Source organism: Equus przewalskii, chromosome 30 (genome assembly GCF_037783145.1).
Source record: "Equus przewalskii isolate Varuska chromosome 30, EquPr2, whole genome shotgun sequence".
In the NCBI taxonomy this organism is placed as follows: Eukaryota; Metazoa; Chordata; class Mammalia; order Perissodactyla; family Equidae; genus Equus; species Equus przewalskii.
Genome location: NC_091860.1, coordinates 27,025,913 through 27,040,212, shown reverse-complemented (window position 1 = coordinate 27,040,212; position 14,300 = coordinate 27,025,913). Strand labels below are relative to the sequence as shown.

Sequence of the window (14,300 nt, the reverse complement as noted above, 5' to 3'; positions counted from 1 at the left end):
GTATTGTGCTAGGTGTAATTGATTTTGCAGCCCTTAAAAGAGGTGTTCTTATGACCATTTCAGAGATGAGGAAAGTGAGATTTAGACTGGCCCAGGTCACACAGCTGACTCTTGAGCTGGCTTACGACTCCTGTCCCCAACCGCCTCCCTCTTCTGTAAGAGCTCTGACTACTCTTAGCTGTAAATGTGAACTGCCGCTTGAGTGAGAAGCCTCAGTCCCTGTACCATTCAGTGTTGAACAGCACAGGATTGCTCTGGGAGTCAACGCTGGAGTGCTGTGTCCCAGTGCTCACGTCCTCTGGCTCATCAGACAGTTTCTGTTAACAGCAGTTTGGAGGTTCAGAGCCAGGGTGATTTGTTTTAAGTTGAGTGGTACTTTGCTTAGCAAACTGAAAAAGTTCTTCTTCATGGATTTTTTAACAGTCTATTACAAATCATTCTGGGTTCTGTCTTCACAAGTTCTTGAAATAATGAATTTGTCTAGAAAAATACTACTTTATTTTGAACTGTTAGTAGTACGTAAGAACTTTCTTGTGTTTTATTTTTCCTTCACTTGTTACTTTGTAAACGATGAGCTGCAGAGAAAGGGATTTTTATTTTGGTGTCTTGCCACATTTTCCTCTTTATTTCTATTTGCCATTCTTTTCTTTTCCTAGCACCCACTCAAGTGCAAATGTGTTCAGTAAGGGCTAACTTGGTGTTTCTTAATTTTACAGTTACTTTTTCTTTAAAAAGAATGTTATAATTCATATTTTAGTTTAGTAGATACTAGAGGTCTGTGTCATCTATGGGTTTTTATTACTGAGAACTCTTAAATTTTTAGAGTTTTATTATCCATTTCTCAGTGACCTGAATTCTTCTCTTTTTTCCCCTTTTACTGTTTTCCTTTAGGTTATTCATTTGCTGAAAAATTAGCATTTCAGTTAAAGAGTGAGCCAGGGAGAGGAAGTGAAACACAGACTAGTCAGTTTAATTACTTAAAAATTGGTTATTTCATTTGATAGAGAAGTTGATGAAATTAACACCAATAGTTACCATGAGATTTGGGGGTTACTTAAGCGTTTTACTTTTTTCAGTTCAGTTGGTTTGTATTGTACTTCTTAGGAGAATTTGAAGTAAATTATGTAAGATATAGATAAAATTTTAAAAGCAGAAAGTGAGAATTAAAAAGTGGAGAAGCAAATCTGCCAACTCTAACAACCGGTGCTATTGCTCTGACGGTGCATGAGCTCACCCTGGGCTCCTGGTGAAATGGGATGGGGTTGGAGGCAGGGCTGCCTTCTTCATCGTAACCTAGTGGTTGCATTTGAATGATTCTTTTTTGGTTCTGTGTGTGTGTGTGTGTGATTTCATATATATGGAGAGAGATATATATATATTCATTAAATGTACCGATGAGTCTTCTATTAATTGTCATTTAGTTTACCATTTGAAACACGGTATCATATTTAGCCATCCCATAATTTTGTAATCTAGAGCATTGTTTTCCTGCATGTTTTTGTCAAAAAAAAAAAAGACCTTCAGGTTTTTAATATATGTATATGTATTTTAGGGCTGAAAGACTTGAAAGTTGAAGATGACATCTCACTGAAGGTGATACCTATTTTGCCTGCCCTTAATTGTGCCCTGTTAGAAGCAAAGAAGTCATTTACTGAAGAAGGAATCTGTCCAAACACATTAGTAAAGCATAATTTCCAAGAACTATACAAGGTGGACAAAAGTCCTTCATTGACTGCTTCTTCTCAAGATGGAATTAAAGAGACTTCATTCTTTGGCAAACTGTCCAATGGTTTTGACTTAGTTCCTCCAGCTGAAACGTGCCCTTTACAGTCTTTAACTCAGTTGAAGTCTTATTTTTCAGATCCTAGTGGGTACATTTTGGAAGTATCTACTGCGTTAGATTTATTGGCAGAGCGTCCTCAATCTCCTTATGTTTCAGATGGGATTTGTGATGCTGGATTTTCTTTAGTTATGACTCCCGATCCTGAATTTCTTGACTCAGAGGCAGAAGTAAGAAAAGAAACTGAAACAGAAAAGAATTCTGAAGAAATGTTTAAAGCAAGACAGAGAGCTGTGGTTCCTCTGAGTCCAGCATCAAATCTGAGAGTTCGGCCTAAGAGAAAGGCCAGCATGCCACCCATGGTGCAGAGTAAAAGGGTGAACTTGTGCCGTCCCTTCCCCAAAAGGACTCCTGCTGGAGTAAACAAGGGTTCAGACTCTCCAGCCACTCTCAAATTAGTTAAAGGACAGTTTCCTCAGAAAAGAAAAAGAGGTAAGCACGCTTTATGTAGATTATTAAATGAGCAGTTAGTAATAACTGTTATATTTAAGCACTATTGCTGTCTGATTATTATGAACTGCCTCTTGACAGTATCAGTGAGAAGTTTATTAGAAATGCCAGCATTTCTCTCCATTTGTCCAAGTGCTAAATTTGAAGAAGTGCTGATCTAGATAACAGATGAAAATGAAGAAGTAGGAAAAACTGTAAGATATCTCAAAAGCCCACCCACCAAAAGCTAATATTTCACTTGTAAAACTGCTCAAACTGTCATTCAGTTATTCCATATCATTCCAAGAAACAGGGTTCTGCAGTTGCTGAGCTCTCCTCCGACAGGCAGGAGTGAAGGGGGGAAGATCTTCTAAATCAGGCCCAGCAAGAGCAGCAAAAATGAGGACTGGCAGCCTGAACGTGCGTAAAGATGGAAAAAATGCCTGCAACCTCCAAAATAAAGCAGTCCGTGGCAGAATTTCTAATCCTTTGTGTGCATCAGAGTTTTAAAAATGATCACCTGGATCCTACCACAGACCTGTTGAAACTGCATGTCCAGTGGTCTGGAGACGTATATTGAAACAGTTCGCAGGTGGTTTTGTTGCCCCTCGAAACTTGAGTGAGAATCAGAGTCTAGAGCCAGTTAGTGTATAGTCAAATGCACTTTAGTGAACACAGCACACCAAACAACATGATTCTGGCTTAGAGTCATTTCAGATATGTGTCATGTATTTTGTTTAAAAGTAGGGAACTTTATGCTCTATGAACCTTTAGAGAAGAGAAGAGGTCAGCAAACTGTGATGAAAGGGCCCCACAAGCATTTCCCTGTGGTCTCTGGCTGCCTCACACCATGCTGGCAGAGGAGGGCAGTAGCGACAGACCAGATGGCCTTCAAAGCTGAAAATATGTACTGTCTGGCCCTTCACAGGAAAGGTTTGCCAACCCTATCTATAGTGCTTTGAATTTAGAAATTTGGGTGCCTAAAGAAGAAACATCAAGAATATGTGGATGCCCAGGATTCTAGATAATTAAGGTTTTTTTACCCTATGGTTTGACAAATAGTTATTTCTGGCCTATTACAGTTTGAGAAATGGGGGTGTGTGTGTGTGTATTTAGGAGGGTATTGGAAAGTATGGCAATTATAAAGCAGTGAATCAGACTATTGCAACTACTTACAAATAAATTCCAGGCCAACCATAAGGAGCTTTTGCTCTATATGAACCAATTTAGTTTAAGGTATTAAATAAATTAATTGTAATTCAACATATATTTTGTCATCATTTCTCAAGTGTTTTTAATTTCATCCACTATGAGAAATTTGTTTTATATTGTAGTCCATTACACACAAATTCACGCATGACTGAAACAAAAATTTCTAAAAATATTTATCCTAACTTCATGCAATACAATCTGATATTTTCTGTTCTATTTTGTTTTATTTAAGATAGAATTCTGTTTGCAACCCATTAAATGTATTTTACAGTCCACCAGTGGATTATTGCATGCAGTTTGAGAAACATGGCATTGAGTGATACAAATTTGCTGAACAGTCACTCCCTGCAGGATCGGCTTGTTGGTTCATGACCCTGTTTTTCCTCCCAGGACCTGGGTTATGAGAGTTCTTTCCTTCCTGCCTGAGCAGGTGTTAGAAACTTCCCTAGATCTTGGTCATGTCATCTTATTTTCTATCTTTTTTTTTTTTTCCCAAATCTGCTGTAGGAGAGAAGTAATCTTATTTTCTTCCTCTTCCTAATTTAGTCTTAACTATTTTCCTGCTTGATTTATACCTTGCCTTTCTTTATGCTAAAAGTTTTAGAAAATGTAACTGAAGTTGAATGAGAAGTCCTATTATTAAAAAAAAAAAATGCTGCTTTCTTAACTATAATAATTTACTAGGGAGGAAAATAATTAGACGCAGGGACATTTACAACATGAAGAGATTCTAAAAGCTTATTTTTTAAAACCACTCCATTCTCTGACCCCAAAAGGAATGAATTGGTCACTAACAGTCATCACAATTTCTTAAACTATTTAGTATCATGTTTCCTGTTCTCAATTAGAAATAGTGTTTTCTGTATAATGTAATTTAAAAATATTTGCCAACATCCTTGTGTGTGATTATTTTATATGATATCTTTGGGGCTAAATTTTTTAGTGGGAACAACTGAAATTATGAAAAGTCAGTGAAGAAAAAGAGTTTTCAAAGGGGACATTTATTAACTTTTTAACTCTTAAAAGGTTGAAGCACTTTGTATTGTGTTATATGAGCAGATAGTCACTAATTTTTTTCTCCTCATGTGCCTCCATCATTATTTCCTTCCTTATATGTGAGAAGCAAAGCTGAGCATTTTGTAAGAGAGATGACTAATTATAATAGATTTGTAGGAAATTCAGGTAAAGACTTTCTTCAGTGCATATTCCTCTGTTTTAAAAGGTGGTTTTTTTTTTTGGTTTTTTTTTTTTTGCCAAGGAAGATTTGCCCTGAGCTAACATCTGTTACCAGTCTTCCTCTATTTTGTATGTGAGCCATTGCCACAGCATGGCCACTGACAGATGAAGGGTGTAGGTCAGCACCCAGGAACCAAACCTGGGCCACCGAAGCAGAGCACATCAAACTTAACCACTAGGCCACTGGGGCTGGCCCTTAAAAGATGGTTTTTAATGTGGTATTAAGACTTTGATATTTAGTAGTAGTAAAGTAGAATATATCAGATGGCTCTTTATGAATATGCAATCTCTTCTCTACAGTGTGACTATAGTTTTAACCACATCTCTTTATGGGAGCTGTGTTGCCTTTGTGTAAATTGAATTATCCATTTCCCAGTGCTATGAACTAGCATATTCATTCTTACCTGCCACATCCGTCTGGAAAGATTATGGACATTTTTTAAAAAATTAAACCATGCCTTGTTTCTATAAAGTTATTTCTCTGATATTTTTCTCCTTCACCTGAGAAGGATATAGACCAGCACTTAGCAAGTTCATATTTTTATATGAGAACTTTTACGTCTTGCTTTGTTAAAAAAAATCTTCTACTGAAATACCCAAAATTTTGTATTTTAATTCCCCATTACTAAAGTTACCCCCCAAAACAGAAGAAATAAAAGGAAAAGCTATGCTGATAAATATCTGAGCCCCCACCCCTTAAAAAACGGTGTCTTTTCTACATAAGGTGCTGAAGTGCTGACTGCACAGTTTGTACAGACAACCAAATTGGATAGGAAAAACCAAGATGCTCCTATTTCTAAAGATGTTCCAGTGGCAACGAATGCTAAAAGGGCAAGGAGACCAGAGAAATCTCCAGTCAAAACTGTTCCAAGGGCTAAGCCACCTGTGAAGAAATCGCCACAAAAACAGAGGGTAAATATAGTAAAAGGCAATCAGAATCCCAGAGTCAGAAAGCAACCACAACCTGGTAAGAAATACTCTTCCTGTAAATTTAAACACGACAATACCGACTGATCGAGATTGCAAGATAGTGTATTGAAATAATATAAGAACAGCTGAAATCTGTCAACAATTCTTGCTATATTCTTTAGTGCAGACACTAACAGGACTAAATAACTTGCTTTCGTATTATAAGTAAATTAGGAAAGTGCTAAGATTCATGCTTTCACAAAATAGACCCTAATTTTTAGTTTGCATAAAGCCTAAACATGAACTGTGTGTGAGAATAAGTGTAAATGGCCTTTTTTATGACTAAATGCACAAGCAGGTAGTAATTGACAGTATTTTTCTAGACCATAATCACTTATAAAAAGTAGAAGGTTATAAGTTTATTTGTCCAAAGGGAATTGTAAAGAGATTGTTTAAAACAGTCAGTAATCCAGATCCTGTTATTTGGTTTTAAAAGGCATTAAATTAATTTTAAAAGCAGTTTTACTTTTTTAATTTTGCTTAAATTAATAATAAAGTTTACTTATATGAGCAAACAACTGACTGTTCTACTTCTGTCTTTCCAACTGCTGGATGTACCCTCTGTACTTGAAAATTCCATTGTCACCATAGACGTCACCTCTTAATCTGCACGCACCCCAGCTCCTCTCCAGGCCCACTGCGCTCTTCTGACTGTCCTCTTTCTGCACATGGCACAGTTCTTCCGGTCTGCCGGATCTGCCAGTTTTACTTTCTCCTGGATATTGAGTTCTGTTATGTTGTATGTGTGCTGGTTTTGTTTAACAAAGACTTCATTTCCTCCTATCTTTAGATTTCTATCAGTTTTCTATCTAACCTTCCTTATCTATTTTTAGATTTGAAAAAAAATCTCAATTAGTGGGAATTCAGAGAAAGAAACTGTTGTTTTGTTGGGGTGATGGTATTATGGGAGAGCTTCGTTTTTTCCCCTCTAAGTTTCTTTAATATTGTTTTACAATTGAAGACTTTTTAAGAGCTCATCATGTCATTCTAAAATCCATAGTGTTGCGATTTTGGCATCCATACCAAATATAAGCTCTTCTACTTGTGTCTCAGGGCAGTTCATAATATGCTCTGACCCTCCGTGTCCTCTTTCTCTCTTGCTGTTTCCTAACGTGTGCCTTCCCTGCCAGGCACTCAGTGCTGCCCCCATGAGCATTGCACCTGTTTTTATTCTTGTAATCCCCTCTATCAGTCCAGATTCTGCTCAGCTAAGTCCTGCCTCCATCGTGAGGCATTTCCTGATGCTCTGATCTTCACTGATCTCTCTTTCATTTCCTTTTGGGTTTTTGAGAACATTATGGAATTAAGTTCACACTACTTTCCAATCATTTGATGTGTCTTGGTCCTTTCTTTCCAGTTAGTTTGTAAACATGAGCATAGATTCATATATCATTCCTTGTATTCTTAGCCATGTCATTTGAATTCTTTGTACTGAATTGGCTCTCAGATATTTCTAGATTAATTTATTAGTGGGAAGAAGTATGCAATTGAATATTGGCAGAAAAGTGAGCACAGAAAATGAAAAGTTTTTAAAATGTGTGTTCAAAAACAGGCTGATTTGTACTGGAAATGTCTGTATATATTCTGCAGCCACATTCCAAGCTAAAAATTTTAAGATTACTACCTTTTAAGTAATCTCTTAATTTTTCTATTATTTATTAATCACCTATACTAATCTCTTTCAATTCTTATACTTGAAATATCAGAGTTTAAGAAGTCTCAGTCATTTTGTTACTGAAACTCATGGTTTTCTGCCCTTTTAAAAGTTTTTAATATAGTTTTCATTTGCTGAACTCTATATTTTTTATATAATTCACTGGCATTGTCTTATCTGTATTTCTTAAAAGAGACAGACTATCAGTATTGTATTTTTAGTTGATTGAGAATGTCTAACAAGTCAGCAATTAAATGATTTACCTGAGATTACATGTGTTTATTAAACTGAATCCTTTTCTTTGACTTCACTATAGTATTCTTTTTTTTTTTTTTTTTTGAGGAAGATTAGCCTGAGCTAACTGCTGCCAGTCTTCCTCTTTTTGCTGAGGAAGACTGGCGCTAAGCTAACATCCATGCCCATCTTCCTCCACTTTATACGTGGGACACCTACCACAGCATGGCTTGCCAAGCGGTGCCATCTCCACACCCAGGATCCAAACTGGCAAACCCTAGGCCACCGAAGTGGAACGTGCAAACCTAACTGCTGCACCACCGGGCCAGCCCCTATAATGTTCTTTATATTAGACCTTACTCATAGTGATAATTCTGTGTAAGAGCCATAATATTAACAAAAATAGAATGAAATTAGTATCAATAAACACATCAGATCAAAAAATGAATTTCGCATTTCCAGTACACCTGTGGGGCTAATGAGATGATTCTCTGCTTTGGGTCACTTTCTTCCCCCTCGCCCCCTTGAATTTTGCTATTTTCAGTAAGAATTGGACAGTGGTTGGTTAATTTTACCCTCCTCACCATGCACACACACCCTTCTCATTCTATTTGATGACCTCTTGGGAAAGTGGAGCACAGAGAGTTTTCTGTCCATCCATCCACCTGCTACAGGGAATCGTTGCCTAGTATTGTTGTGAACTTACCCTTCATGGTAACTGCGTTTAAGAAGGCGGAATTAATGTCCTGAGAATGCAAGTCAATCAGTCAATGTCAGTTTTCTGATTAAAGGCAAATGGGTAGATTTGAACATCTGCAGAAAGGAGAATTGTCAGTAGACAAGGAGATTTGCTATTTTGCAGATAGAGAGGAAATGTTTTCAGTGCAGAAGCTGAAGTTTTAAAGGGTGGTGAAATTAATTTGCAATTCTCAATACTTTTAAGACTTTTCTGATTTTTTTTATTCATAGCATTACGTGTTATAATTAAACATCAGTATGGTTAAAATCATCTCTATTTAGAACGTAGGTGATTTCTCTAGTCAAGTGTTAAAGGGATATGATTTCTAAGAAAGGTTAACAGAGTATAATATACTCTTCAAACTTAGAAATTCTTGTATTCTCACTAGATTGTAAGCTCTCTAAGGGCAGGATTCTTGTTTTCTTTTTTTGTTGTTTTTGTCTTTTGCTCTTTGTATATTTAGCTGAGCAGGGTGCCTTATGTGTAGTTCAGTACGTGCATTTTTGAAGGGTGATTTCTTTTTAAATTAATATGCACATTCCTTAAGACTTGTTCCTCTGGTAAATACATTATAATAGGTCTGAGAGTTGGAGAAGACCGCAGTCTGATAGTAAAATTTTAGTGTACAATCTATACAACATATCAAGAGGTTTTTCTTGCGTATATTGACTTAACCATTGATTTTCAGTAAGTGATAGCAATATGGCAAAGAATTAATTCTATGGAATCAAATGTTATATGTCTTTTTTTCTTTTACACTGAAGCCAAAGGAGAAACTGCTTCACAGCTTCAATCAGAAGTTTCATCAGCTGGTCATGAAGATGTTATTAGCATAAATGCAGCTCAACCAGAAAATATCACAGTGGCTCAGAAAGATTTACCTGACAACCCCATTGTCAACTGTGACTCCCAGGCCCTAAATATGTTAGCTGATCTAGCATTAAGCGCTGCTACCTCTGCCACGCCATCATCTGAGCCCAGAACCCTTCCATGCTCCTCTGAAATGCCAGAAAACAATGTTTTGCTTTCTAAAGAACATTCTTTGTGCAGTACATCTGACCATGAGTATCACAGAGGAGTTAAAAGTCAAAAAGGTGGACTGCTACCTAAGCCCTCCTCTGATAAGAAGAGTAATTCGACGTCAGACTCCACTGTCAGCCAAGAGGAAGAAAGCGTGGTTCCTGGCAGTCAGGCCCCTGTTGAAGCCCAATTGGCACTTCCTGAGGAAACACTAGAAACTTCCGATACAAGCCAAAGCTCCTTTGTTGCTGTGGAACATTCCTATGCCCTGTTCCTTGCAGAACATTCAAAAAAGCATCTACAGCAGAGAGGGGTACCAGGCCCTGCCTTTGCCAAGAGTGGCACAAAAGGCCCTGAAGCAGGAACCCCAGTGGGAAAAGTAATGCCATTTCGGCATCAGCAGAACACCTCCCCTCTGCAAAAGCTTTCTGAGGACCCGTTACTCAAGCGCAGGAGCAGACTGCTGTCCTCCAGCCTGAAAGATTTCCACTGCTCTCATACCGTGTTCAGCTGTGACGGCTCCTTTAAGGTCACTTTCAAATGTGAAACAGAATATGTATTCAGCTTAGACAGCAAATATACCAACAACCCACTAGAGAAAACTGTAATAAGAGCATTACATGGGTAAGTAGGAGTGACACTTGATGAAAATGAATGTAACTTTTGTGTTGAGAGAAATGAAGTGAGAAGAGATACTTGTGCCAAACTTTGGGAAGGAGAAAGAAGTGTTGTGTGTAAGTCCAGTAACTTGGTAACGATATCAAGCAGTCGTGTTTACTGACGGTTAAGACTATGAGGCTGGTTTTGTCCACATGGAGAACTTAGCTTTCCATTTTGTGATGCTCCTTCGTAAGCCTTTGTGGTCTTTGAATTATAATACTTAAATGAGATCTTAATGTAAAATAGTGAGATACAGAAATAATGCCTTACAGACTGAATTCCAGAAGAAACATTTAAAGAATTACTTCTAGCTTGTTAAGTTGGTTAGATTGCTATGAGTGAATGGTTTTACATGGGGTGGTTCTATAAATCTTCCTTAAGAAGAGGTTAAAGCAGTAACAGCAGAGCAACCGAAAGCACGGGTTTTAGGGGGTGGACTAACCTAGGTTTTGAATCTAGGCTCTCCCACTTCCTAGCTTCTGTGACCTGGACGTTCCTGTCCTTCAGGACACTGCTGCTCAGTCTCTACTGTGTGCACGGCTCATCTAGGCCTCTGAACTGCTGATTCTGGTTTGTTGGGGATGGGGCCTGGGGCTACAGTTCTAACAAACTTCCAGATGATGCCAATGGAGGATGACAGTCTGTGGGTAACACTTTTCAGTATGGGTTTAGTGATAGCTACATTATGAGGTTGTTAACGTCCATTTGGGTTTTGCACGGTGACTGGCACATACTGATAAATGGTAACCTTACCATTTGCAGGAAGCATTAGTTGTGTGAAATGACATTCAGCTACCTGTTAGTGGAATATTTCACACGAGTGGCTAAATCGTATTAGACTTCTTTCCTTGCTCCAGTTAGGAGCTCACACTCAAAAGAGCGTACACTTGCATTCCCACCTAACCATGAGGGTCATTTCCTTCACCTGAATCTGACTCGGCCCACTCCAGCTCCGTGCTCTCCTTTTGCCTGGCGTGTGGACAGAAATGTTTTGTGTCTCCCCTTACGGTTTCAGGAGATTTGCTAGAATTGTAATCTGAAAGTAGTATAGTAGTTCTGCTGATTTGCCCACAGAAATATTTTAATCTTCAGACTTTCCCAACTATTGAAAGAGAGATGCAAAAATAGAAAACAGACGAGTCGGCCAGACTTACAAAAGCAAGGAGATGAGGATTTGGGTAGTTGCTGAAACCATTCGTCACATAATAATTATGTTGTGTCCAGAGAGAGTTTGTGTAGTATGAAAGAAAAATCCTAGACTAGGAGTCGGGAGACCGATGTTCCGATCGTGGTTCTACCACTTACAGGTTTTGTGATTTGAAAGAAGTCACTGAAAGTTCTGATTTTCAGTTCCCTTCTCTCTCTCTATAAAATGAGTGGATTAGATTCATTGTAATTATTTGTTGCATAAACTTCTTTTTTATCTTATTCATTGTTTCATGTTTGTGTAATTTTTAAAATAAAAACACAAAAACTAAAGTTAATAATAAAGGCACTTATGATAAAATAACTAAAATTAATCATTTTCAATAATTTTTGCTTGTTCTTTCTTTAAAAATCTCAGGCCCTGGAACACTGATTTACCTGATAACGTGGAAGAAGTTAAGCTTTTACTTCATATGTGGGTAGCTCTGTTCTACAGCAATCAAAACAAGGTCATACGATCATCCCGCAAAGTGGTGGAACACAGCAACCCAGCCAAGTATGTGTCTATAAACAGCACATTAGAATCGTTTGAATTCAGTGAAATTGAGGAGTCCCCCAATGCGGAAAGCTGTTCTGTAGACCCTCTGCTGGAGACTAAGGAAACTCCCAGAGATCATCCTGCTGAAGTGTCCTTCCCTGACACTAGCTCCGTGCTTCCTTTTATGAAACCACCGTCTGCAAGAGGCCTGGAACTCTGGGTGCAGAATGAACAGAAAGAAATTTTTTCAAGAGAGGGTGGTCCAGATACCCCAGAAAGCCGGAATTTCATCTACTCCTCTAAGAAAGAGGTAAGTAAAGCTGAATACTATAAATGCTAAGATTGTTTTTGAAGACATTTTTATTTTTTTGTAGGCAAAACTCACATTCAAAAGAAGCCATTGAGGGCCAGCCCGGTGGCACAGCGGTTAAGTGCGCACGTTCCGCTTCGACAGCCTGGGGTTCCCACTTCGGATCCCGGGTGCAGACATGGCACCACTTGCCAAGTCATGTTGTGGTAGGCGTCCCACATATAAAGTGGAAGAAGATGGGCACAGATTTTAGCTCAGGGCCAGTTTTCCTCAGCAAAAAGAGGAGGATTGGCAGCAGATGTTAGCTCAGAGCTAATCTTCCTAAAATGAGAAAAAAAAAAAGCCATTGGTTTCTTTTAGGAAAGTGGATCCTCTAGTATGTAAAGGATCATAATGCCAAAAACTTCATTTTTGTGAGTGTCGCTCTGAATTATCTGCAGATGAAGCTTATCTACCATCCTGACTGAAGAAGCAGAAGTAGACAAAAGTCATAGGGTCAGATGATCTGGGAGCCAGCCATAATTGTGTCACTTATTAGTTGTATAATTTGGGGTAAATTACTTGTTCTCTCTGCGCTTAGTTTCTTATCTTTTAAAAGAGGTGAATAATACTTGTTATGTCTTACCTACAATAGTGTTTAAGGATCAAATATGGTAATATTAGAAATCTTTGATAAACCTTTAAATAAACTTAAATATATTAAAATTATTTTTTGAAACAAATACTGGAACAGTAAATAAAATGCCAGACCTCTCATAGGTCTGTACATAACCATTTATAAATATGGAAAATACACTTTGTTTCATTCCATTGTTCTCAACTGATGTTCAGCCAGGCTAGATAATAAAATTTTAACTGGAGCAAATTAAAAAATTGTATCAAGGGGCCGGCCCAGTGGCACAGTGGTTAAGTGCGCATGTTCTGCTTTGGCGGCCCAGGATTCACCAGTTCGGATCCTAGGTGCAGACGTGGCACCACTTGGCAAGCCATGCTGTGTTAGGCATCCCACATATAAAGTAGAGGAAGATGGGCATGCATGTTAGCTCAGGGCCAGTCTTCCTCATCAAAAAAGGAAGATTGGCAGCAGTGAGCTCAGGGCTAATCTTCCTCAAAACAAAAAAAATTGTATCAAAATTCCAAGTAAATGGATTGACAATTACCTGCCCTTTTTAAGCTTTTGGCCTAGATTTATTCCAGAATAATTTGGCATGAGTTTGGGCGCCTACAGTGCCTTTGTTTCTATACCTGGGGTTACTTAGGAATTTGCAGGTCCAGGGGTGAGCCTCAGAGGCTCTGTGAATGTCTCGAGGTGCTCATCTTAATCATCAAAATGAAGACTGACGGGGTGCTGGGCCAGGTGGTAGTCTGAGCACTTCACTCAAATTCACTCACTTAATGCCCACACAACCCAGTGAGGTAAGGCCCATTCCTCCCCACCTTCTAGGTGAGGAAACTGAGGCATAGAGAAGTATGGAAATTGCCTGAAGTCACATAGTTAGTAAATTGTCAAGCGAAGGTTCAAATCTAGACAATCTGAATGTTTCTCAATATCAAATTCTGTGTACGTGTATGTATATATAGTCACACATCGCTTAATGACAGGGATACGTTTTGAGAAATGCTTCATTAGGTGATTTTGTCATTGTGTGAGCATCAAAGAGTGTACTTACACAAACCTAGATAGTATAGCCTATTATACACCTATGTAGTACTAACCTATGGGACCACCATCATATATGTGGCCCACTGTTGACCAAAACGTAATGTCGCGCATGACTGTATATACCTATATATATACATACACATATGTTACATATGTATTTTTTTTTTCCTGAGGATGGGTTCATAAATCTCATCTGATTCTCAGAGAGAAACCTAAAATCCAGTTAAGAGTCGCTACCTTAGAATAAGAAAATATTCATAGTTTAGTCAGGCAGATTTTGGTTGCTACCTATATATATACTAGTTTCTTTTAAGTATTTTTTTTTTGTGGTAATACATGATTAACATCAGTACTAGTTTTAGGAATGATTTTTTGCAAACCTGAAATACAGTATTAAGAAGTAGAAAGACTACTAAGATTAATGATTCCTAACAATGTCTATAGCATATACTTAAAAAGTTTCCATCATCTTCTTGGATGCTGTGCCTGTACTTTAAAGGCGCACACACAAGTGCTATACCACACTCCGTTACTCCACAAGTGGACAAACTAGGATGTGAAGCGATTCCAGCACAACAGTCTTTGGAAACCAGTAGCATGTTGCTTTTAGGAGTGTGTTTAATTTAGCAGCTGTTTTTCAATGATCAGAC

At 38.1% G+C, this 14,300-nt stretch overlaps 1 protein-coding gene across 47 annotated transcripts in view; it reads left to right on the top strand.

Moving 5' to 3' along the window:
• The window catches only part of TASOR2 (transcription activation suppressor family member 2), a 99,673-nt gene that overhangs the window by 69,635 nt on the left and 15,738 nt on the right, over nucleotides 1–14,300 (top strand). For 37 of the 47 annotated variants that reach the window (XR_011535162.1, XM_070601932.1, XM_070601898.1 and 34 more), the window contains 4 exons: nucleotides 1,553–2,272; nucleotides 5,442–5,684; nucleotides 9,078–9,957; nucleotides 11,558–11,987. Coding sequence is in view for 46 of the 47 variants with exons in the window: in XM_070601932.1 (XP_070458033.1) it covers nucleotides 1,553–2,272; nucleotides 5,442–5,684; nucleotides 9,078–9,957; nucleotides 11,558–11,987 (2,273 nt within the window). In the remaining variant the exon portion in view is untranslated. The remainder of the gene's footprint in view (nucleotides 1–1,552; nucleotides 2,273–5,441; nucleotides 5,685–9,077; nucleotides 9,958–11,557; nucleotides 11,988–14,300) is intronic. The other 10 variants (XM_070601906.1, XM_070601939.1, XM_070601942.1 and 7 more) reach the window with 1 other exon arrangement.